This window comes from Lepus europaeus, chromosome 11 (assembly GCF_033115175.1).
Source record: "Lepus europaeus isolate LE1 chromosome 11, mLepTim1.pri, whole genome shotgun sequence".
NCBI lineage: Eukaryota > Metazoa > Chordata > Mammalia > Lagomorpha > Leporidae > Lepus > Lepus europaeus.
This window is the reverse complement of record NC_084837.1, coordinates 15610309-15637014: the sequence shown is the minus strand read 5'-3', so window position 1 is coordinate 15637014 and position 26706 is coordinate 15610309. Positions and strand designations below refer to the sequence as shown.

Sequence of the window (26706 nt, the reverse complement as noted above, 5' to 3'; positions counted from 1 at the left end):
TACCCATGGGAGCCCTAGCTGCTCCAAACTTCCAATCCATCTCCCTGCTTTTGGCCTGAGAAAAGCAGCGAAGGATACCCCAGGTGCTTGGGTCCCTGCACTCATGTGGGAGACCTGAAAGAGGCTCTAGGCTCCGGGCTTCAGCCTGGCCCAGCCTCTGCTATTGCGGCCATTTCGGGAGTGAACCAGTGGATGGAAGATCTCTCTCTCTCTGTAACTCTGTCTTTCAAATAAATAAAAAATAAATCTAAAAAAAAAAAAAAAGAATAAGAAGCAGCAACAAAAGCATTCAGGGAGAAGTGTAGTAGTTAGATAGGCACCTAGAGCCCTCACAGGTGGCCTTTTTTCTGATTCTGTTCCAAGTGAATGCTTGGCTGCTGTGCTTGAGGGTCCGTGGCCATAGGTCCTGCCCTGTACTGTCTGCAGCAAGACTTCTTCATGTGGCCACTTTGCTTTGGCATCTGATCTTGCTAGGTTGTCACCTGCAAAAGGGAGCTGTGGTAGCGTCGTCATAGACGTTTGAGCAGGAGTGGGGCATGTATGGAGAATTACCTAGCCTGGGAGGGAAGTTAAGAAAGGCCTAACATTTCCCTAAAGCCTCAACTGAAACCAATTAGCCCTGAATACAAGCAACCTCAGACTTGGCTGTTGTCCACTTTTAGGTCTTGCTACCCCTTGGCCTCTCTCCTCCCACCTGGTCAAGCACAGGAACCTCATCCTGACTCCTACATCTTTGCTTTTGCACTTGCTGGCTTGTGTCGACAGTGCTCTGAAGATTCTGCCCCTCATCATCTCTTCCCCCAAGCCATGGTGCAGATGTCACTGGTGTCAGCTCCCCCGCTGCCCCCACCAGCCTCAACTCTTCCTTTGCTGCTGTGCTCTTCCCAAATACATCTGCCTCCCCCTCTGGGATTTTATGTGCAAGCTGTCATTTCTATGGCTGATTTTATACACATACATACATAGCTTGAAATGGGTGGAGGCAGTGTGCAAGAGGAAGGGCTGCCAGAGGCCGCAGGCAGCCATGCACTGCCGGCTCTCACTGCTTATTTCTTTAAGGTAATTTGCGAGGAGATTAGCCCAAACAGATTGCTTGTCTCACCTGCCTCCTCCATTCAATAGTGTGCTTTAGACAGGAGATTAAAGCCTATCCCCTTACCACACACACATACACACAATACTTGTGCAATTATAAACACACACTGCAAACATTCACTTCCACACACCCACCTACCCAGCACTCCCAACAGCCCCCGCCCCCAAACACACGCACTTACAATCAGCTATTATGCTAGCCCTGACATTCTCAATACCAGTACTTCCACAAGCCCAGTCGTCTACCAAAAAATCAGAGCGCAGGGAGGGAGGAAGAGTGATGTCCTTTAGAGGTATTTGAAATTCTTGATACAGTGCAGAACATAGCCTTGTGCCTTGTGGTACAGCAGAGTGATGCAGGTGCACTGGTACAGTACACGCACTTCTAATCCTGCCAGGAACAGCTCCCACCTGCCACTCTGTCATGTGGGCACAGGCAGGGCCTGGAATGCCTGCTGCCCACGGCTCAGTCTCTGCAGGTCAGCATGAGTAGGGTATAGCCACACACTCTTTGGCTGAGTGTCAAGCATAAAATATCCCACTGGATTACTTCCTCAGTGCCGGGGATCTTCCTTTAGTCATCTCAGAGACTGCACAAGTGCATCATGTTTAAAGCAAAATTCAACATTGCTGTGATTCTCTCAAGAAAGCCCTGGTTTGCTTCAAGTGTTTCCATTCACCTATTCCCTTGAATCATGTTCCTTCAAGTCATTATCTCTGGAACAACACCAGCTTTGCAAGACAGACCTGTCTTATAGTTGACACCTCCTGTCCATCATCCATGTCAAGTCCATCAGTAGGGTCTGTCAAACCTTCTCCAAAATGTTGTAGACTTGGTGGTTTCCTCCCACTTCCATGGTTTCTGCCTTTATCCCTTGCCTGGAGGTGACATCACCTCCAAACTCTGGATTACCCTTGGAAAGCTGATCCCCAAAGCCGTGTCTTCCACAAGGCAACAGAGTCCTCCCCCAATCCCTTTAGAAGCTCCCACGGCCCTGGGATGCACTGCACTCTCTACATCAGCTTTGTTCATCTCTGTAAAACTGTGAGCTCTGGACACCACGCACACCTCCTCTTACCTAGCAATGCTGTAGCGTCATTCCCACCGCATCACTTACTCAGAGACGCCTTTCCCATCCTCTCCCAGCCCAAAGGGCCTCTTCCACTGATCCATCCCATGTTCCTTCTCTCCTCTATTTTAATGCCAACAGACAATAACAGTCCCTTTGGTTACATTTAAAAGTGTGCATTTATTGATCTCATTATTGTCTGGAGCACTGCAGAAAAAATTTAGATTAAATTACGGGGGAAAGTCAACAATAAGAATTCGGTTAGCAATGTGTATATTTTTCATGTTAGATGACTATTGAAGTATTTTTGGTTTATTTGATCAGTTATACTTCTGAAATGCTTTTGAAAACTCATTTTTAGCAAAAGACTAGAGCATAAAAACGTTAACTTTTCTTAATATATTTTAAAACATCTTTGAAGTCTGAGGACTCCCAGAGTCCTCTGACTGTAACCCTTCATGCCTTCATTTGTGTCACAGAGGACACACCTTAGTCTAGGTGGCATGTATGCAATTATGACCACAGCCAACATGGGAAAGCAGGACTCCTAGGAACTCTTCCTGATTCTTGGATATCCAGGGGGGTTTTCTGTGATGGCCTCTACATCCTACACCTGTACGGTCCAAGAGGGAAGCTACTATTCACAGCAGGCTTTGCAACACTTATACTATGGCTCTTACACCTGCAGAACTGAAATGCTAATTGTACTATTTAGGAATTGTATTAATTGCTAATTTTATTTAGCCGGTGGGTACTGTATCACACAGTAGAAAAAGGACAAAAACGGTTTAGGATTCCAAGCCATTCATGAAACATTTTACATGTACATGATCTGCTCTTTCTTGCTCCTCCTAGAGCAACCGGAAAATGCCCAAAATATTTGCCAGGAGAATACATAAATTGTCACTGCCTTAGCCATATTTTTGTGAGACAATGACTCCTCCAAATTTTCTAGTACTCAGTATTTGGCTCATATTTATGGGGTACCCCAAACTTAACACATGCATAGAGAGTATGCCTGAGATGATCAATTTGGTCCTAATAAACAAAACCACATGCTTAGCTGAAATTAGGAGGGAGGACATTCTTGGTGTCCCTTTGTTATTACCTCAGCACTCTGGGGTCCCCGTGCCTTGGTGGCAGGTGCAGGCTGACTGTTAGCAATCTCAGGTCCATCACAGATTCTGACACTGGTCTCAGTGAAACCAGCATTTAGACCAGACATTCTTGATGCTGTGACCCATTTCCCCTTAAATGTAAGGAGGCATGGCGCCACCTACTGGACATTATGTTTAGCACAGTTTACTTGCTGTTTTGTTGCCTATACGCTGGTGTCCTGTTAAAATAAGCACAAGCTCCTGGCCTTTATTGATGGATTTACTCACTGCCACCTGCTTCATTTGCCTCACCATGAATGGGGATAATGAGAGTTCCCAATTATTTGTATTCTGTAGATTAAATGAGTTTATATTTTGGAGGCACTTGGCAGGTTAACAAAGGCCACATACATTGCTGCATATCAATTAACAGACAGCTCAAATGGTTTTTTGCACTTATCTAAATGAGTACCTGGGCCTTTCTCTGTGAGACTCAGGCTGCAGTCCTGGAGCTGAGACTCCAGACAGAAGCTGCCCAGGGCTTTCCACCTAATGTGTCCTGCCCCTCATCTCTCCCAAGAGGTCACCAGAGACCCCTGGGAACCCTGTGGAAGATGAGCCTTTATTGTACAGGTGACTTTCTCTACCAAGTTCCTACTCAGGCTGGGGAGCCCAGCCAGTCTTGTCTCTCACTAGAACCAAGAGTGTCCACAGCTTTTGTGGCACCAAGACCCAAAAAAGCAAAAGTGTGCTACAGAGGATCCACATGGCAAGGATGAGGAGGACTTTGTCAGTTGTGTGCCCAGTGCCCCAACGTACAAACCACCTAGACTGAGCCAACTGCAGTGACTGGAACAATGACCTCACCAACAGGTCCAGAGTAATTGTGGTCTTGTGTGCAAACCAAACATGCAAGGACTATGTGTCAAAATGCCCTCAACTGTGTCCTGCAAGTACAATTTTTTAGTCAGCCATAAACTTGAATCTTCATAAAACTGGTGGAAATTGAATCACTGAGTAAGTTTGTAAAAGAGAAATTCTCTGAATCTCCCTTATAAGTCTCCCAAACTAAAGTCTGAGTACTGAGACAGCCTCACTTAAGAAGAGGAATCCCAGATACTGGGATTATGTGTACAGTAGTCCCTAGGTAGCAATGGGGGATTGACCAGGATCCCCAAAGATACCCAACTCCAAGGATTCAAGTCCCTTATACAGAATGGCTGAATATCTGCATATATCCTAACCACATCTTCCTGTATGCTTTCAATCATCTCTATAATACTAACAATGTATGAGTATATACTGTAATACAAATAATAAGTAAATAATTGTTATAATACTATATTCTTTAGAAAATAATGACAAAAAAAAGTCTGTGCATGTTTTGTTCAGGTCTGATTTTTTTCAAGCATTCTCATTCAAATTTGATAGAATTCACAGATGTGGAACTCACAGATACAGAGCAAGAGCTGCCTGTACACAGAACTACACAGGATACATGTTCAACACTCAGTCCTTTCCCCAACACACTTGAAAGGGCACAGAGGATGTTAACTGGGAAGTCAGACAGGGTTCATCAAAGACTCTGATAGAGGTCAACTTAGGTTGCTACAAAGCTCGGAGGAGATGGAGCTGAGCAGGAGATGGAAGGCTGGCGGAGGGCCGAGGGAGAGGCTTAAGGGAGAAGTCTTGATCTCCAGTGACTGAGGACAGGTAGGGGGGGAGGGCTTATGCCTTAGGGAGCTCAGTGAGGGTGGACAGAGAAGAGCCATAGTAGGCAGGACAGGCTCCACGTCTCCAGCGCTGAGAATGAGGGCCATGCTAGACCAAGTCAGCCACAAGGGAGTCTTGGCAACTTGTGTCCCAAAGGGAAGGAGCAGAGCTGAAGTTAGTAAAAAATCATGAGAAGGGAAATTGTAATGCATTAAAAATACAGACTGGCTGCTAATTGTATCTCACTGAACAAAATAAGCAGATGGTTTATTTTACAAGGAAAATGCTGGAGAGGAAGTAACAGAGGCAATCTCTACACTCATTGTTGGCGGTAGTGAAGTCAGTACAGTTTTTCTAGAGAAACATTTGAAAATATGTATCAAGAGCTTATCTTTTGTTATCTTTTGTCCAGTTCCTGGAATTCATACAAAGGATACATTTGTGGTCTTGTACCACAATGTTAATTATCACAGAGGAAAGAAACTGGAGAACTGATTTTCTGTTACAGACCATATAAAGACAGAATTATTCATGGAATGGAAGGTGGTAACACCATGGAGTTTCAGAACATTTGATGACATGACAACTGCACACCATACTTGGCAATTTTCCTTTTTAATAATTTTTTAAATAACCTTTGGTTCTTGCTATTATAAGATTTACCTTAATATACATGTTATGAAGGAAGTTTCTAACTAGTTGCTGGTAGTGTATGCATAGATAAGTATATACTTGTGCATGTAAACACATATAACCATTTCTAGTAAAAAATCTTCCATGTATGTATAATTAATATCAAATGTCCTGACACCAAATCAAACTTGTATAATATCTAATTTCCTTTGGTTAAATTACGTATTATGCTGTAACTGATGCTGCCAGCCAGTTGCAGAACAAAAATGTGACTATGCTGCCTCCACGTGGCCAAATGTGGAATATGTGCATTTAATAAGAATTAAAAATCACACAGTCTCAGATGCAGCAGAAAAAAATAACAAGAAAAAAAAAAACAGACACAAAATAAAGCATGACAATATGTTTCTAAAAGATTAAAGTAAGGTGACTAAGGACTCAGGACTTGGATTAAGTCAGCCTAACTCCAAAGCCCATCATACCTCAACTCAAAGCAGCGATTTCCAATCATAAAACTATGCCTCCTCATTCAAAGTGAAAACAGCACAGGGGAACACACATTGTGTAAAGGAGTCTGTGAAGAGTTGCATTTGATGCACAACTCTGCCTGGTGTTGTCTGACTGGCTACAGAGTATTCGATTGTCCACATGGTAAAATTGTGAGCATTCTAAAATACCTGCTCTTTCTAATACACAGGCTTGGGCGAGGTGGTTCTGGGTGGAAGAGCTGCTGGGTTTTCTGAGACAGGCACAACTGTGTGGTGCTAGAAGCCTGCCTTCTAGTAAGTCATTCCATACCTGCTGTGGTTTCCTGCACTTGCCAGGGGCCCAAAGACCAAGGGCATATTCCCCAAGGCAGCCTTCACCACATATTCTCAAACAAGTCTGCACTTTCATAAGGAATATGAGAAGGGAGATGAAAGATAGCCAGTGTCTCCCAACTGACTGACTTACAAAGGAAAATCTATTTTAAGATTTCGCATGCTTCCGAGAGATGTACCCAGCTCCTGCCATGGGGGATTGTATGGAAGAGAATCAGGATCTACGGATTTACTGACAATCAAAGGTTCTACCTAGAAAAGAAAATGTGTCTGGAGGCTGCACAGGTGCACAGGGGGACAATCAGCTCTCCAGACCCTAGCTGGGCAAATCCCATCTCGGTAGTCCACACCTCCTTAGCTCTCCAGCCATGCCAAGGAAGGCCTGGCTCGGCTGATGTTCCCTCAGAGGTGATCAGGCCACCGGCCCAACATGTGAAGCATAACTGTAGGTAGGGCTCTGTGAAATGGATTTCTCTGCTGAAAGACTGCCCTCAAATTGTTACCTACCGAAGGCCTCTGGCTTACTGGGGCTTGACTTTACGATGGTGTGAAAGCAATACTCAGTAGAAATCTGACCTCAAATTGTGAAATTTGAGCTTTCCTTGGGCTAAAAAAGTGTGATGTCATCCTCTGTCAGGGTGTCGGGCTGTGAGAGTAAGCTGAGCTCCCCATCAGTCCTGTGGAATTGATGGGGAAACAACCCATGCTCTATGATGAGTGGTGCTGCAGAGTGAGGCTACGCATGGGGAGGTATATTCAGTGCAGCATTGACGTCCAGTATTCTCAACTTAGCATGGGCATATTGGAGTTGTTCCCCTTTGGGAGGGCAGGATGGGAGATGCCCGTGGCTTTATCCTGAGCATCTCTTCAGATGCCCTACGGGGCAATCCATTGGTGGTACAGAGTTCTTCATTAGCTTCAGGTTAATACCTCAGGCTCTTTGCTAGATATCTTGGGGAGCAGACGGAATCACTTAGGAAACAATTCCATCTTGCTCAATTGTGTGCATCCTTGAAAACTACTTTAAAGGACTCCTGAAGAATGCTAAAGATTTTTCATAAAGCAAATCCTGTCTATGTACGATATATTACTTCCATGGAGTTACTATACTTTTTCAAAACTTCTAGATGTCTGTCTTATGTTAAGAGGGTATGACATGAACTCCAGTTAGTTCTATATTGTCATGTTTCACCTTTATAATTAGGTCTAAAGCCTGAAAAAAATCAGAGGTATAATTGTATTAAAAAACCAAATTATTCATTCTTCTATTTCTTCTAATGTTTGGTCTTATAGGCAATATCACAGTAGATACCTTTGTGTGTGCAACTTAGTCTATGTTCCTAATAATTTCCTTAAAATGAATGCAACGAGGGAATTAATTAGTGGATCAAAGTGTGATATTTGTTTCACAAGGGTTGAAAGGAGTGGCCCAGGGCTGAATAGAAAAACTGTGCCACCAAAACACTCTCTGATGGGGCAGGGACATTAGAATACAGCTCACTGTGTAATTTGTACTGATTTTCACAAGTTGTGTTGCCATTTCATCATCTTTGTTAAAATGATAGATAAAAAAGCGGTTGTCTTATAGCTATAGCTGTATGACATTAACATTTGTAGCACTTTGAAATGGAACCATTTGCACTCTGAAAATATTGTATATGACTGAAAAAGAACACTCATTATCAACTTTGCAACTCATTAGCAAACTCCCTCTGCATAAACAGCCACTAACTGCTCTGGATCTCACCGGCTTCCTTCTGGGCAGGGCCCTGTAAGGAGGGAAACCCATTCTCTGTCTGCCGGGGGTGCATCCCTCCAGTTCTCAAACGTGGTGGATTCCACAAGGATGTGGCTCAGACCCAGCTCAGGTTCCTGTTGCTCCTCACTGGCTATGTGATTCTGGGCTGATTACCAAGCATTTCTGAACCTGGCTCACCACGAGTATAAGTGGTTATGGTGGCATCTGGCTGGCAGAGCTGTCTGAGGATTGCCTGGGTCTATGTGTAGCAATCTACCTGCTACACAGTGCTCAAGAAGAGGTCCCTCTCTGACCACTTCTAACTCCCTCGCTAACTCACTGCCCGTTTTAGAAAACAGTGCACCTGATAGTGGCATCTGGTTGTCTTCTAGGCTGTCTTCTGGAGCTGCATGTTTGCTAATATATCTCTTAGGCTTTGGACCTATCCACAGACTCTCAGTGATGAGGACCAAGGACAAGAACCTAGTGGCAATGGGGTATTTTTATTTCCTGAACAGAGCACAGTTACCCCCACAATAGCCACATCCAATCATTCACCCCTACCCTATGAGGATGCCCTAGCACTCTCCAAGGCCTGAGACTCTTTTTCCATACCTACCTTCCGTTTACCCAGCTGATGTTGCCTTGGTTTCTTTCTACACCCTTCCTTTTCTATTGGAGGATGGCTAAGGACTTACTCCCAACTCTCGAGATATGACATATGCATACTACTGACATACACATACTACTGCAATATATTTGTCTGCTTTGAAAAGTCACTGTCCAAGGACACTGATGTTCACAACCCATTGACATGTCTACGAACCCATGTCTTTGTCTATGTTTAATTTCAGTGTAAGGAAAAAGCAAAGTATGAGGAACCAAAGGAAATGACAAGGTCTGTGTCACAGGCTCACTCAGCAGATCTCCTTATTGGATTTTCCCAGGCAAAGTCACACTGTTGTCAAATGGGGTTGAAAAAATGGTGTCAAAGTGCTTCTCAGAACATAGGTTAGGGAACAGCCTCTTAGGATGACTGTCAATATTATTTTCTGCTATGATTACTTCTTTAATAAAGTGTATTGTGAAAAACTCTATGAAGGTAGAGAAATCCCAACAATACCTACATAAGTGGGTATGCTTAATTTTAAAATATGTTCTGAAATCTACCTAGGCCCACCATGAAACTTGGAAAAGCTATAAAGGATTCTTTCTCACCGGTCAATTTATTGATTTACTCAAGGACAATAAATAATTCAGGACACAAAAAAAAATGAGTAATGATCATTTTAAATTAGAAAAGACTAAACTTTAGCTACTGCTTTGCAATGTTATCCAAACCCATGAGAAAAGGGCTTTTAAAGCTTCAAAAGGTCACAACCCAAGAGGAGACTCCTCAGACACTTGAATAAAATTTTTATCAGACAAATTTTTTTCTATCTTACATTATCTGGGTCACTGTTCCAAAGATGCTTTTGAGCTTGAGCCAAATCAGCAAGAGTAAGAAACGCTATAGACTTAGCAGCACCTAGGGAAAGAATGCCCATGAAATACACACGGCGCCGTCCTCAAAGTCATTCTCAGGAACGCCGGGTGGCAGGGCGCACCTGTCCCGCTCCTGAGCGCACGCTGCACCCCGGGGCAGCCCCACAGCACACAGGCCCCACCCGCGTGCCAGCCCGCTCACCGCATGGTGTAGAGCAGCGTGCCATCGTCCTCCAGGCGCAGCAGCTTGTTGGGCGTGGTCATGTTGTGCGCGATGGACTTCTTCCCGTTGTGGAAGAACGTGTCTGGGGTCCAGATCTTGCTGGCAAGAAGATTGTTGAGTGGGAGGCGCTGCATGGGCCCTTTAAACCGAAGCCTTTCATCTTTCCAGCTTTGTCGGAAAAACACATCTATGGTATATTCCTAAGGCAAAGGAAGGCAGCCAGGTGAGGTCGGCGTGGAAGAGGCCCTTAGCAGTGTGTATTTAGAAGGATTTGTGGGGGCTCCGCCCAAACCTACCATTTCCGTGTCGGACACCGGGCCGAAGCTGGTGACATAGATGTCGGTCCTCACCTGGGTGATCCGCTCTGAAAAACACACACACACACACACACACACACAGGTTGCTCGGCGCGCACGACTCTGAGTGCGCCTCCGGCACATGGTGTCGATGTTCTCAGTCTAGTAACCACTCTCATTCTGCCAATTGGGAGCTTTCATATCATGTATTTGGCACCTACGGAGGATTTACAGATGCCAAATGAAACCAAGTTGCTGGGAACTCTAACATGAAATAAAATCAGATACAGGAAAAACACAAACAAATAAAAGAGGTGGTTTGGCTTTCTCTGTGCTTCTGCCCCACCGGCAGGAGTTGAACAGCCAGAAGCTGAGTTCTGGCCAAGGGGCCTTGGGTGGTGTCACAAATACCTGAGCTTCAGTTTTGTCCTCTGTAAGCCTGGAGCAAGGATGCCAGCTGCACCCTCCCCTCCCCTTGCGTAACTCTGCCCTCCCAAAGAATCCCAGTGAATGCTGGCTTCACCAACAGCTGGGCAGGGATCTCCAAACCTGAAGGCACTGGGGGGACTCTGGGAGAGGATGAGGGAGCAAGTGCCCACAGTACTTCATGAGATGGTGATGGATTGAGAAGGAAGACTCACTTCTTCTAGGGCATTTGAACTGTTAGCAGTTCTTACCTTGGGAGACTACTATTTCAATTAAAATTAGTGAAAATATATAAAGTGATAAAAATGACCAATTATTACAGGGGTATCTGTGTTTTTTGGCCACCACCGGGGCTCTGTAACCTGCTGTGGTCATGAGCAGGAACCACATTCAGTGCACTACAGTCTACATTAAATGATCCCAGACAGATGGATGCTATCTATCATCACTGACTCAGGTCTTCCCTGGTTTTTCTCTTCCAGCACCTCAATGCACAGTGATCATCTGTGTGTGCCTTGTGTGCATCTGCATGTACACAGGTGTTTGTGTGAGGCTGGATGTGTTTGGTGACTGCCCCCTTGCCCCAGCAGCAGGCCCACTTGGCTGTCTGTTGTACCCTCCCACTTTGCAAAGCAGCCTGAATGAGAGAATACAGCAGGAACTGCAAGGGTAACGTAGTAGATCACTAGATGGTTTGACCCTTTGGGTATGTTCAAAGGCACTGCTCTGCTGGATGCACAGGCCTGGGGACATAATTCAGAGGGCAAAGTTAGATGTTGCAGAGGAGCCTGTGTAGACTTTTTGTGCCAGAGATGCATAAGATGGCAATTTGTGCTTCAAATGAATCTGTTAAAAATAGAAAGACTAGAGAGTTGTTAAACTTCCTCCCAGAATATACTCTCCAGAGAGTCTCTACTTCACCCAATGAAGCAAGTTCAAATGCACCACATCTAAATAGGTGACAGCAACTGCACACCCTTCTCAGCACAAAACAACACTGTGGGGGCTGGCTCTGTGGCGAAGCAGGTAAAGCTGCTGCCTACGATGCCAGTATTCCATATGGGCGCTGGTTCGAGTCCCAGCTGCTCCATTTCCGATCCAGCTGTCTGCTATGGCCTGAGAAAGCAGCAGAAGACGGCCCAGTCCTTGGGCCCCTGTACCCATATGGGAGACCCAGAAGCAGCTCCTGGCTCCTGGCTTTGGATCTGCACAGCTCTGGCTGTTGTAGCCAGTTGGGGAGTGAACCAGTGGATGGAGACCTTTCTCTCTCTCTCTCTCTCTCTCTCTCTCTGCCTCTCCTTCTCTCTCTGTGTAACTCTGACTTTCAAATAAATAAATAAATCTTTAAAAAAAACCCCACTGTGCTAGTTGTGCCTTGGAAACCCAGTCTATCATCACATTCTTTTAACAGCTTTTCATCGAGCCTAAGCCTAGTAGTCCCCCCTTATATGTGGCTGCACTTTCAGTGGTTTTAGTTGCTCATAGTTTGTGTGTAGTCAACTGCAGTCCCAAAATATTACATAGAAAAGTCCAGAAATAAAAACTCATGCATCTTAAATCAACTTTGTTATAGTAAATTGTTATAATTATTTTATACTATTGTTGATCCCTTATTTGCCTACTTGGCAAATTAAACTTTATCATAAGTATGTTTGTATAAGAAAAAATATAGTGTATATAGGATTCAGTGCTATCTGTGGTTTTGGACATCTGTTGGGGGTCTTGGAATGCATCCCTGTGGATAAGCAGAGACAACTGTGAATACTCTAAGACTGTAGCAAAATATTAAACTTGAATCCCTTATACATGTAAAGAACAATTGCATTGAATAGTGGATTTCCGAAAAAAACTTCCATAGCTTCAAGAGTATGAGGTTGATCTTACATTATTTAACATAAGAGACTCTCAGCTTTCATAACACCCCAAGGTAACCAGAATAGATGTTAAGAAGGGAGTTTGCATGGCTACTGTAGGGAGACCACATGCCCCAGCTTCTTGTAACTGGAAATGATGAAAAAGATGCAAGATCTTTGGCAATGGTTGAACAACTATTATCTGAACCTCCTGGCAGGGAAGCACTTTCAGGAACTGTTCACATTACAGCAAACATAAGCTTGAAACTGGGGTTAAAGTTTCCTGAGTTCTTGGCAGCCACAGGAGAACACACTCACCTCCCAGCCCAGGCCGTAGTCTGTTGTCATAGCCATCCAAGAGCCCATCCAGAATTCTTGTAAATATCGTGATATTGTCATTGGTCTCATCTTTCACAGAACTGGTTGGCATTTGTGAAAAGCTTTTTAAAAGAAAAACAAATGGAAAAGTTACAGATTTTCTCATTTCTAAGAAATTCTTCTTAAGATATAAGAGCCAGGGAATCACATGGTGACTATTCTTGGAGGGAGGGCAATGAGAAGGTTTCTCTCAGACTGCCTGCATCATTTTGATTGATAAGCTTCAGTTCTTGAATATTGGGATGCTCTGCTCTGGATTGGCTGTCTATTATCCTAAATCTATCATATCCTGCTTCTGAGGAGCCATTTATGTCAACATTTTAGCCATTAAAAAAAATTAGCACCTGCACATGGCATGGCAGAGCCTATTCCATTTGTAAGGGATTTCAGAACTTTGATTTAAACAGGAAGACTGAGTTTTATTGTCGTTAATGAGTCACTTGAAGTGGGCGCTGCGATTTGGAGTGGGAGCCTGAAAACCAGGCCAAGATGGAAGACAATTCTGACAAGCCCAAATCTTAGTACATCCTTGGTTAGATTGGGAGTGTTTGTGTTGTGAGTGATACGTCAGGCTTACAGTGTGTGGTGAGAGAAATAATTGGTCTGTGACATCTCTTTGAAACCCAACACCATTTGGCATGGCCAGCTAATGGCATACTTTGTGTGACCTAACACATCTTATTCATAATAAAGACTCAGTAAAAGCAGACAGAACCTTCATGGAAGAACAAAAACATCCTTAGTTTATTCAACAGAATGAGTTATCCAGGCTCCAAAGTTTTATGGAGATAGAGCAGATGGATACTAGAAACTGCACTGGGTAGATGTGGACAGACAGAGGAGGTTGTTTTGAGGGGAAGGAATCCCCAAGACAAGAAGGTAATGTCATGCCTGAAAAGCAAGAACCTCACTTCTGTTATACACTTGCTTTCAGAAGTATAAATGGCAAGTCATTATGGATGATTGAGCACTTTGACCAAAATTTTGACTTGGCTTCAAGGGTCCATGTTAGACTCACCAAGCAGAAATCCAGCTTAGACTCCCAAGTCAGTGCTCTTGATACTTGGGGAAAGAGTCCATGATTCTTGGTACTTCCCTGCAGTGCCTGGCTGTGGAGCCTCAGCTCTACTCAGAGCACTTGCTCTCCCATGTAATCAGAGCCAGGAGCCACCATCCAGGGAGGGATACTGAGGTCAGAATTGCTGTGCACTCGCTCTATCCAATTCTTGAAATTCAGTCATTTTCATTGATTGCATCTAAGCAGATCAATTCTTTACTAGCTTTAAAGCTATTCCCTTTTGAAAAAGCACAAAGCTCTTTTGATCTAATTTACAGATCAACATGAAAAAGCACATATTTGAAAATCTAACAGTGCTCTTAGAACAGAACCAACAGACACATAGGATTTTTTCTCTGGAATTAAGTAATTAAAGCTATAACTATTAAATCCTCCCTTTCTCTAACATGTGTGGTAATTTCATACTTCAGAAAGATAAAACCCTAAACGTTGAATAACTAATAGAATGAACAACCTTGAGGTCGTCTAGGTTTGTGTAAGACGTCATAATTTGTACTTGCCCAGTTGTATAACTACTGGCCACACCAGACCTAACCTCATGATCTACTTCTCATATCATGTTGAGCACTCAATTTTAGGCTATATCCAGGTGCCCACTCCTTGGACGATCCTCTCTGTCTCTTTAACTTACAAATTGAGGTGACAGCACATACATTGGTCAAAAAAGCATCATTCATTTGCCTCTCAATCAGAAAACTTAATTGTAGCTTAGACAGCACCTTTCTTAGCTCCTCTAATAATGACTCTGTCCTTTGTTCTAGACCCTGTCTAGCACACTTGGGCCCCATTCCTTTGTAATCATAACCTCTACTCTACCACCAATGGCTCTACTCCCAACCTGTGTGTACTGATGGTCCTCTTCCCCACTTAATGCTGTATAATTGTTCAAACCTGGTAAATGCGAGTCAACAAACTTGGAAGGCTTCCATAGCCTTGGCAACTCAGGACGACAGCCTAGGGTGGTTACTAGCACCATAAACTAGAGTGTCAATTTGTTGGGTCAACAACAGGAGCCACTGTGCACTTGCTCCTCATGTGGGATCTCTGGCCTTAATGTGCTGTACATTTTGATTTAATGCTATAACTAGTACTCAAACAGTATGTTTCACTTTGTGTTTCTATGTGGGTGCAAACTGTTGAAATCTTTATACTAAATTGATCTTCTGTATAGAAAGAGAATTGAAAATGAATCTTGATGTGAATGGAAGGCGAGAGGGAGCGGGAGAGGGGAGGGTTGCAGGTGGGAGGGAAGTTATGGGAGGGGGATGCCATTGTATTCCATAAGCTGTACATTGGAAATTTATATTCATTAAATAAAAGTTTAAAAAAAAGTATCATTCAGTGTTTCATGAAAAATTTTCTAAGCTGTTCCATTAACCAAATGAAAACATCCTTAAATTACATTGGCTCTGAGCAACCGTGGTCTGAGTAGACATGGATTTGCACACATTATTGACCATTTGGGAGACTGCAGTGGCAGTGATGTTGCTATGGGCATTGCTTGCCATGGATACCCGTGACACTGGAGACAAAGGCACTGCTGACCATTTCAAGGAAACACCAGCCCACTTGACTCTGAATCTCATTTTATGAATACCCAAGTCATTTCTGATAGCAATGGGGTAAGACACAATGCTTAAGAATCCAACTGCTCAACTTCTACTTCTTGGCTAAAAGTAAACAAAAAGAATCATTTAAATATGTCAATGTATATTTGCACATAGTTATTCTCTTCTCGGAAAAAAATTTTAATATGTGCCCTGTCCTGCCATAACTGTTCCCTTTGCCTTTGGGTCTTTTTATGATAGATACAATAACTGGGGATTTGTTATGTATTCTTTGCTGTATTAGCTGCATATAGGAGCTATGAGGTAGCAGACAGGTCCTAAACTATCCCCCAAAATATCTCTTGGGTTAAGAGCAGGTTTTTTCTCATGAACAACAGGGAAGCTCTCTTCAATCAATGAATCACCCTCAGAAATAACCCACTGTAAGGATGATATTGAACTACACCATTTTCACAACCCTTGAGAACAAGACTCTTGCTTTATCACAGAACATAAATACTGCACTTTTGTAGCCCCTGGCACAGTGCCCTCACATAAGAGAACCTCACAATGTCTGGAGAACCCTCTAATCCTTCTGCCAAACTGCAGGGTCTTTGAGGACTGTTTCTAAGACTAAGTTCAAGGCCGGTACTGCGGCTCAATAGGCTAATCCTCCGCCTTGTGGCGCCGGTGCACTGGGTTCTAGTCCCGGTCGGGGCGCTGGATTCTGTCCCGGTTGCCCCTCTTCCAGGCCAGCTCTCTGCTATGGCCCGGGAAGGCAGTGGAGGATGGCCCAAGTGCTTGGGCCCTGCACCCGCATGGAGACCAGGAGAAGCACCTGGCTCCTGGCTTCAGATCAGCGCGGTGCGCCGGCCGCAGTGCGCCAGCCGCAGCAGCCATTGGAGGGTGAACAAACGGCAAAGGAAGACCTTTCTCTCGGTCTCTCTCTCTCACTGTCCACTCTGTCTGTCAAAAAAAAAAAAAAGACTAACTTCAGCTTGCTTTGTTCCACTTTGGCTCACTGAAAGCATTTGAAAAAGAAAATAACGTAGAAATCATGAGCAATGGTGTGCAGAGTGGGATCCATGAGACTCCCAGATGGAAGCACAAGATGCCCTCATCCCAGGCAGGCTCAGGCTCACTGCCGTTCCAGTTAAGCTTTTTCTAACCCTACTCAGCATAGCCAAGGAGCTCTACTGTGGGTCTTCTAGTGCCTCAAGGACAAATGAAATGCTCTGCTCTTTGGCGAGCAGATTTCTGTCAGTGGGAACTAGATTCATTATTACTGACAGTAGCCTTAGACATAACAAAATTTAGTGATTTACCCTTCAATTTTAGTAGAAGGCTAATTAACAAGGTTTTCTTAAAATATGAACCATTTTCTTATATTTAATGCATATTCTCTACAAAAACATGGTATGCTTACTACATGTTATCAGTAGTTCAACATTTTCAGATTATTTACCTTCTAGAGATGGGACCATAAAGTAAATGCAGTCAATCCTCTATATCCACAGAGGATTGATTCTAGAAATCCTCTCAGATACCAAAATCCAAAGATGCTTGAGTCTCTATATAAAATAATGTAGTATTTGCATATAACCAATGCATATACCCCTGTATACTCTAAATCATCTCTAGATAGCTTATAATATCTAATATGTAATGTGAATACTCTGTAAATAGTTGTTGCCACATATTATTTTGTGATCAATGATAAGAAAAATAGTCTGTACATGTTCACTTCAAACAGAACTTTTGATCTACAGCTGCTGGAACTCATGAATACAGAATTTACATAGCAGAGCATTTACAGTGCATTAGGTATTGTGAGTCATCTTGAGATGATTTAAAGTATACAGGAGATGTGTGTAGATTATCATACAAATATCATGCCATTTTATCTAGGGACATGAATGTCCGTGGATTTTGGTATCCACTGAGGATTCTGGACCCAATTCCCTGTAGATAGCAAGGGATAACTATACTTAGAAAGGGGGAGTAAGCAAGGAGTCATATTTTCAGTTAGATAGAAAAGCTTCTTATTCTTTTTTGAGGAACTTAAAAGAACTTTATCTACCTATTGATTAGGATTATGATCTTTACTAATAATACACTGCAGACTCCATTTTTAGAGGGACTGCATTCTATCAGGTATTACCTGACGATGTTTCCTCATTTTGGTTTTTTTAAAGGACACAAATTATCTCATTTCTGAGGAAGAAACATCTTTTGAGTATTGCTGTGCTATAAAAGGTGCTAGTGAAGATAGTGCATGATACACTTTTTCCTGATGTTATTTCTGATTATACTGACAATTTCTCATTTACATAAAGCAGGATTGATAATGGCAACTGTGGAACATTTTAATGAGAATTGAACTGTAATTGCTTTAAGCTGTAACTCTGTTCTTAAGTAACATTCTTTCCCCAATATTTAATTCTAAGAAGTATCTTTTTAGTTTATTCCTTTAAAAGTAGTCACTACCTTTGAAGGAATAACCTCTAAATGGCCTTACTTTGTGCTGTTTTCCTCAAATGTCCATTCTACAACACTTCAGTTAATCATGATAAAAGAATATATGTAAGAGAAAAAAAAATGTAGTATTCTATGTTTCCAAATGAGAGCTCTTCCCCTCTTAAATTAAAAACAAAACAAAACAAAAAACATGAACTAAAGACATATGTTTTATAGGACTAAAGTCTTGTGCTGTAAAACATGCCAGGACTCTTAGATCCTTCCTCTCCTTTTGGGCTCACGTTCAAGGTCCTTCTAGTCCTCTCCTTTAGCTCTCTAAACTGTGCCAAGTTTCTCCCTGCTCAACCCCTTCCTTGAGTCTCCATTCTTGTCCTTAACACTGTTGCCCAAACACAGAATCCTATTGTGGAGCTCAAGCTCCATGGCCCCACAGGTCTCACACCTCTCATCTCATCCAGCCCATTTTTACAGTGTCAGCCCTGTCCTTCTCAACCCAACTGTACTAGTGTGCCATGTATAGTTATTACATATTACTATATATTATTATATCTGATAATGCAGTACATCTACCATGCCAGTGTTTCCCATCAAGTAGCACATCTGTTGCAATACTTCTGTTGTTTAAAATGTCTCACCTGCTCCATAGTCCCTTCGAGTTATTGAGCCACGCTCTGATTCTCCTCTCATCTAAACTCATCAGAAGAGTTGTCTATATGAGAAATCACTATTGTCTCTACTCCCTTGTCTCTCAGCCATTCTTGTTGGACTTCCACTAATGCATCACAAGGAAACCTGCATTGCCAAATCCAAAGAGCAAGTCCCTGTGTTCATCTTAGTGGCCCTGCAAGCACTATTTGGCAGAGCTAACCGTGTCCCCCTACTTACAGCATATTTTCCAGTAGTCATGGGACACAGTGCTTTTTATCCTCTTCACTTGCCTCTTCTTCTCAGTCTTTCTGTTCAGCCCCTCCTTGCCATATTGATCTCTGAACAATGGAATGTCCCAGGGCACAATCCAGGGACTCTTTCATTTCTGTCTATAGTCCACCCCTAACCGATCTCATCCAACCCAATGGCTTTCAATATCTCACCCATGCAAGATTCTCAAGTCCATGTCTCTAGCCCAATCATGCTCTGTCCTCTAGAGCTCAGTGTACATTGACCTACTTGGCTCCCTACTTGGATCTCTAGCAGACATTTCACAGGGCTTAATATGTCCATAACTCCACTTCCATCTCTTCTACTGTCTTCTTCAGCCCAATGATAAGCAATTGAAGCCAACAGCGTATCAGGATAGGGTAAGTTGCTTTAGATTATTCTCTTTCTTTCAGTCCCACACCAACTCATCAACAAACAATCTTGGCCAAAGGAGTCCTTCCCTGTGTCATTACAATGTCCTCTTAACTATCCCCTCTACTTCTTCCACTCTTTCTCTCACACTTTATCTCATATTCCATTCTTTCCATCCACTCAGTATATAGACTAAGCTTTACACCTGATCTTAGACAAAAGGCTGAGAAGCAATAGACTGAGCTTTAGCATCAAGTCACATAACTGACACATCTAAATTAGATCATGCGTTGCTCCTCTCTGAAATTCAAGATAAAGTCAGCTTCTCTTCTTGATACCTCCCAGGGTGGCTTATAGGGCTTTCACAGTTTGGTCCTAGCCTTGTCTTTTCTTCCCTGATCACCTCCTCCTTATTTCCCTCTTTTTCACACCGACCCCCTTGCTATTCCTAATATACCCAGCATGCTCCTGCTACAACGCTCCTGCCTTTCCCTCCATTCTCCCTGTCTGTTCAGTCCTCTCCGCAAATAGCACTGTTCACTTTATCACTTCCCGCAGATCAAGCATCTCTTTTGGGCACATTCAATATCTCTTACTCAGAATCATTCTTCATGGCAATCATCACAAGCTAGCTGACAGTTATTTGCTACTGTATGTCTCATGCATTCCAGAATGCTCCCACAGTGAAAGCAGGCTCCACTCATTCTCTGTGGGATCTCAGCAGAGAGTGCCTGGCACATGGTAAGGACTCAGTGCACACTGGAGTAGCAGCAGAGCAATGTCACCAAAGATGCTCATGAAAAGGATTCTCAATGGATGTGATTCAGGTTATGCACCTTGCTGGTCTTCAGCTCAGGGCCAGGTATAATGCTTACCCTCTGGAGCTAGTAAACTTCAGGAGTCTCCTGGTCACAACACCCATAAGGATGCCTATCATGTATTCAGTACCCACCATGTTGCTTAAATGTTGTTTAAATATTTAGCATAGATTCAACAATGGATCATTCACATCAGCCCTGAGGCATAGGCTCCAGTATTATTCCCACTTTGAGATTAGAAAACTGAGCTGCAATCAGGTTGAGTTACTTCTGACATCACAGAGTGTGTGCAGCAGTGGAGATCAGAGCCTGATAGCTAGATTGTCCTCTGTCAAAGAGACCTCAATGCTCTCTGAAATATTTGCCAGGGATCTGAAATAGGAACCAAAATGACTGAGTGATGGCTCAATATTGTTCTCTTTTTTGTTAAAACTGAAAATGTACTAATCTTCTGCTGATAGAAGTTGAAACAAATTGTTAAATAAATATAAATGAGATGGGCTTTCAAGCTAAACTCTGTTTCATAGTATGTCTTATTTTTCCTAGCATGTCATCCTTTTGTATTCCAAAATCCCTACACTGAATTTTATTTGGGCTGCAACAGAGCTACTATTTTTACAATACTTGGGTTCTAGATTAGGATTTTTTTTTTTGTTTCCAATATAGAGATTCTCCACTCTTAGTTCCCTTTTCATGGCATTGTAAATATTAGGAATTTCTGGAGTAAGTCTTACAGTGAAGAATACTAGCCCCATCCCACAACCCAGAGGTGGACCCTGATTCTACCACTTTCTGTTGATGAAAGCCACATGCATTTCTCTAAATTGTAAGGCTTAAACTCTCAACGAAGTGAGGGTTTTGTGAAAATTAAATGGTGCAATTTTGTAAAATGCATTAAGAGATACAGCCATATACACACTGATAATTTTTGTTCTGATCACCAGAGTTCTATGATAGGCCCTCTTTTACTTTCTTTTCATAAATTTCTCTGATATTACACATCAATTAGGATGTGAATCTTATGCAATTGAACCTTTGTAAAAATCTGAAAGCCCACATTCTCCTCCCTATGAACAGAGCTGGTGACTCATCTTGGAGCTGATTGCCAGCCGCTGTTGGGTGATAGCTGCACTTACTTACTGTCCTTCTAAGCTTTGCTGGTTGCCTATTGGCATGACGAACACTCTAAGAGTTTCTGTTTTAGGGCAAATATTTTATGCAGGGAAATATTTTCCTTGATATCTTTTTTTTTTAAAGAAAAAACTGCTGGATATTACTCTGTAGCCCTGTTATTGCTAAAAATATGTATACTGTTATACGTTTTTTGTTATATACAAGAACTACCTTTCTGATTGCTCCTCAAGATGTGGTCTATAAGAGCTATTGATTGTGTTCTGCTAACTGCTTCAGTGGCACTTTTGGAGTGTTTTCCTATTTGTTGCCTCCACTCTTCATCCTGGGCCCCGTGAACTTGCAGCGACAGGGCAGGATGAATTTATCATCTGAAGATCCACAAGAAAGAAGTTTTCATTTAAAAAGACATTGTGAGTGCCTGCATGCTTCAGAGAGAACAGACTCTCTGCTCTGGCTAGAAGACGAGATCTGTCCTTGAGCTTGTGTTTAAAAAGGCCCACTTCATGAGACCAGAAGTCCAGGTGGACATACTCACCCAAACAACAGTGACTGCACTCATTCATACAAAACCTGTTTTTTAATTGCCAGTTATATTTTTAAATTTTTAAAATCTATTTGAAATGTAGAGAGATGGGAGTGGGGAAGCTCCCATCCACTGGTTTACTTCCCAGGTAGCCCACAGTAGCTGGGATTGGGCCAAGGCTAAGTCAGGAGCCAGAAACTCAATCCAGGTCTCTGCTATTGGTGGCAGGAATCCAACTACGTGAGCTATCATCAACGTCTCCTAGGTCTGCATTAGTAAGAAGCTGGAGGCAGGATCCAGAGGCAGGTACTGAACCCAAGCATTCCAATATGGGACACAGACATGTTAACTGTTAGGCCAAATGCTCTTCTCTGATTATAAAGTATTGTTTTCTGAAGTCCATTTGAATACAATTCTCACATAATAAAATTGTAAGGCATTTTTTTCTCTTTCAATAGATATGTCCAATACAATGAGATTAATGGAATCAGACTTTACCTTTTATTTAGCTAATAATCAACTTTCTATTGTAATTATCACTGGCCTAACAATTGTGATGATATGATTTTTCAAATCATGATAAATATTTCCAGTTTAAACAATATTATGTGTCTTGATATTACATTTATTCTAATACTATTTCTGTACTAATTTTTCCATACAATGCATTTTTACTTACTGGTCTCATTAAAATAACTATAATGCCTCAAATAATCCCAGTCCCCAAATATGCCATAGCAGAAGGCTGACTGTCAAATATAACCTCTGTTCTGTTGTTCACTTGACTTGTACTCTGTTCCATAATTTAAAACTAATACAAGAATTATAAAGGCTATTGAAAATGAGCTGCTTATGACTCCAATCAAATTTACAATAGGGCTAGGAGGAGAAGAAATAATAATCAATATATTTTCAAAGCAATTTCATGTTAACTATTTTGTGTTAATACCAAATAGATTTCACTTGTTACACTTACATATTTTTACTGCAAAATCCACACACTTTGCACAAACAATGCATACATGCATGCAACCTCACACTTAATCTCTTTCTTTCTTCTCCCCTGCCTGATTCTCTAGATCCTTCCCTACCCCTTGCCAGTCTGGTGTTTTGTACATATTTCTAGGCATCAGTGTTTCTCTGGTCTTAGAGTCCTGTTCAGATTAAGGACTTTGGTGCTTCCCCCTTCACCTTTCTCTTGAACTGATCAGATAAACTCTTTAGGGGAAAAAACAGGGCTGACCCAAACTGTTTTTTTCCCCCTTTAATCTCAGAGTACAGCAAATTCCCTCAATCTGAAACAAAAAATGCTTTTCAGAATATGGCCTCCCTCTTCCCTAGATAGATTTGACCCAGACCCACCCTGCAAAGCAGGTGTAGTCAAGTGAGGGGGTCCAAGAATCACAGAATCACATAGGAAGAATGCAAGTAAGGAACCTTGGCAGGTACTGGTTTTGTAAATGTCCCAACTGGAAGATGCACTTATAGATGTTGAACTCATAAGGCTGCTCTTAGGATTCAGCTAAAGCACAAAGAATAGGTGCTCTGCATTGTGACTGCTATCATTTTGCCAAGATTTAAAGTCAAATAATGTTATGAAATTTTCTTTGGCATTTTACAAATTATTCTTATGTATACTTGGATAATATGTAAGCAAGAGACCTCTCATATAAGAAAAGATATGAATAGGCACGGTGTCTTTCATGTGTTCTGTGGCTGTCGAAAAATATGCCCTGTTGGACAGAGTGTGTGAAACTCAGTTTCTGCCTTTGCTGGAAACCCTGCCTCATTGGAGCTGGTTGGACACACAGACTCAACAGTAAAAAGCACTCGAAAAATCTGATGTAAAATCCCACTTACGGGAATATTTTCCCATAGAAATAATCTTAATTGCTTAAAAATCGCAAGCAAAATATGTTTGTTACAGGAAAATTCACAACAAAACCAGAAACAATGTAAACACACTGAATTCAAGAAGTAGCTAACAAGGCATTTGTGCACTGTAATAATATGTATCTGTTTTAAAATCACATATTTTAAAGGGCATGTAATAACAAAATATTAGATATGGAAAAGTGCAGGACAAAATGGAATGCACAGGATGATTTCAACTATATAAAAATATGCAAGGAGGTGAGGGAAGTCAGCATACCAAGATGGGAAGGGCGCTTGCCCCTGCATAGTGGATTTAGGATGTTTGCCTTTATGTATACTTTACTGAATCTCACATAGTTTCTGCAGTTAACAGGTACTATTTAGTGATGGATATTGACCTTATATCTAAAAGATTAAAAACTCTAACAGTCCATTTGCTAGAAAACTTGAGGGTATTCTACCGCTTGCACACAGAAACTAACAGTTGTCACTCTGTTTGGAGGAACATCTCAGAGTTACAGAATTAAGTAAGAAATAAAGTATATCTGCTTCTCATGGTTAAACTCCTTGTTCATACTTGTATCTATCTGTTTCACACTGTATCTACCAGAGAGTATAATAATTCTATGCCCATTCAATGTGCTCATAATAGTACATGTTGACCAAAATGTTACAAAGAAATATATATTCTTAATTCAGCATATTCCTCACCTCCAGCATATTACTAAATATATGTGGAAATCAATGCATTAACTTGAAAATATGAATATTCTGTACATTTTCACTTAAATACACACTTGTCATGTAGAGAAACACTATGAATATCTTAGTTCATAGGATTTAACAGCTGGAGAAAGCTTGGAAAGGAAAACCTTCATTTAACGGATAAGACAAAACAAGGGTCTAGAAAGGGAGGCGTTCACTTAAGCAAGGCAAGAATAACATCCAACATTCTTTGCTGAGGAAATGCTCAACATGGCTAAAAGGACTGTGACGTGAATGTGTTCCCATTACTACAGTTAGAGTGCACAAGCCGTTGGCTTGTATTGGCGAGAGACTGCACGCTCCTGAACTTCACTCTGCTGGACAGAGCCCCATTTGAGAGCTCAGCACTGTGCCTGTGTAGACCTGGACCGCAATCCCAGGGCTGCCTTTTGTGGCTAAAGCACATGGGAAAGTCTCAAGGCCTCTTTCTTTCTCCCTCTCTCCTTGCCTCTCTCTCTGCTCAGATCTGGGAGGGTCAGAAGAGCAGAAAATGTCTGAGGAAAAACACAAACGGTCCTAGCCCCAGGAAGTTCCTCTTTTCTGGCCAGATACAAGTGATCTTTGAGGTGGAAAAGCAAAGGTGTTTCCCATTCCTGGATGATATGCACAAAGGTGAAGTGCACTGTGAAACATCTGGGGCCCAGGACAGCCAGACTAACATTTGGTGACTTCTGTCTTGCACTTTGATTTCTTAATTATACTCCATCAACTTCAAGTTGTGATCATTTTGATTAGTTCAAATCATTCTGAGGCAGAGGTAGGGAGGTGAGGGGGAGAAGACAGCTCAGACTCATAACATTCATCTATAATGCTGATTCTCCCTATCTGATGGCTAAAAGGTCAGAATTGGTACCCAGCACGAAAGGCCAAAGCAAAAGCAGCTAATGAGAAAGCTAACATCAGAACCTCTGGGGTGCCTTTCAGATCTTCGGATACATGTGGTTCATGCTCTTTGCACCTGTTTCCAGACAGCCACAGTTCCAGGTTGTTGGCTCAGGCCAGGGCTGTTTTGGGTCCTTTTCAATGCCATATAGCAAGGGCTTGAGTTTAAAGCAATTCAATTGCATAATGCAACAAAGGAGGGCAATCAAAATGTCGCACACTGGCTTGTCTAGCAAGCAGTGCACGTCCTTTATGCACATGAACTTCTGAATCTTGCTTTAACCCTAATAGGAGGAGACACAGCTGATTCGGAAACCATCTTTGGCCTCCATTTCAGAAAACGTAACCTGCTTCTTTTCTGTGACTCACTTTGAGACACCACACCAGAAGCCGTCTTGCTTAGGAAGAAAGCATGGATTAGGACAAGGACTCTATTTATTTACAACAAATTAAAGGGCGTGGGCTGTGAAGGCGGCAAGTGAGGACTCGCTGAATTTATGTTATGAACCGAAAGGCACCTGTGCTCCTATGCTAATAAAATAAAAGCATAGATAACTTACCCAAAGCGACTGGATAAGTTCATGGAAATACAAAAAAGAAGGAGGTTTTTGATCATGATAAAGCTAGAGAACATTCCATTGTCCATTCCCAATAAGAATAATAGCTGAAGCAGATGAATTTGGAAGAATTAACTGTTCCTTTCCCCCAAGTGGATCTTGAAGCTGAAAAGTACACAAAGGAGAAAAGCAGGTGAACATCAATGGTTCTGGGTCACTAAAAGAGACCCAAACTGCACTGCTACCAGGCAACCATTTACAAAGCAAGGAAACCTGTCCTCCACCAGCACTGACACACACCTGGTGTTTCCTGAGATCTTCACTGGGCAGTACCTTGGGGTGTAAAAGGAAGTTGCAGTAGGGCTTAATTTTCACTTTTGTTCAAGAGTGCAGAATCATTCTCATTTGTTGATGCCTCAAATATTCATTTAACTTTCTAGCATGCTATCCAACGACCCGTTATGGCAATGATTAAGACAAACGCTTGAAGTTATCTCAGCAACTGTGTTTTGCATCCACCAAATCCACAAGTGGAAAAAATTTACCTTTCTGAAATATTTGCCACGCGCTCAAAGCCAGCAAGCTACTCCTTGTTCTGCAAGATGCTGGAAGTATGTGGAAAGAGGGGGGAAAGGTACATTTGAGAAACACGTCTTCTATAGGATCACGACAATAGAACCGCCTGTAAGATAGACTTGCCACTTTATCGGGCGTCCTGCTCTCATGACGAAATAATTTAATAATCCCTGCGTTTGAGGAGGTCTCTCATTTATGTGCTGGGCCCTAATGAATGCATTTGAAATCCAGGCAGGCACCATTCCTGGGCTCAGCAACTAACCTCAAGCGAAGGCATATATTTCTCCGTATGCGCATAACGCAAATAGGTGCTCATGGTATTCGAAACACCGACTGTGCAGAAAAGAACATTTTT

The 26706-nt window shown here is 42.3% G+C and overlaps 1 protein-coding gene across 1 annotated transcript in view; it reads right to left on the bottom strand.

Annotated features, from left to right (window-relative positions):
• GABRA5 (gamma-aminobutyric acid type A receptor subunit alpha5) overlaps nucleotides 1–25864 on the bottom strand; it is a 73133-nt gene extending 47269 nt beyond the window's left edge. Inside the window, exons 1-4 of the mRNA XM_062204565.1 lie at nucleotides 25779–25864; nucleotides 12769–12890; nucleotides 10172–10239; nucleotides 9855–10075 (exon numbers count right to left, since the gene is read on the bottom strand). Of these exons, the coding sequence (XP_062060549.1) occupies nucleotides 9855–10075; nucleotides 10172–10239; nucleotides 12769–12890; nucleotides 25779–25864 (497 nt within the window). The remainder of the gene's footprint in view (nucleotides 1–9854; nucleotides 10076–10171; nucleotides 10240–12768; nucleotides 12891–25778) is intronic.
• Between the last annotated feature and the right edge of the window lie 842 nt (nucleotides 25865–26706).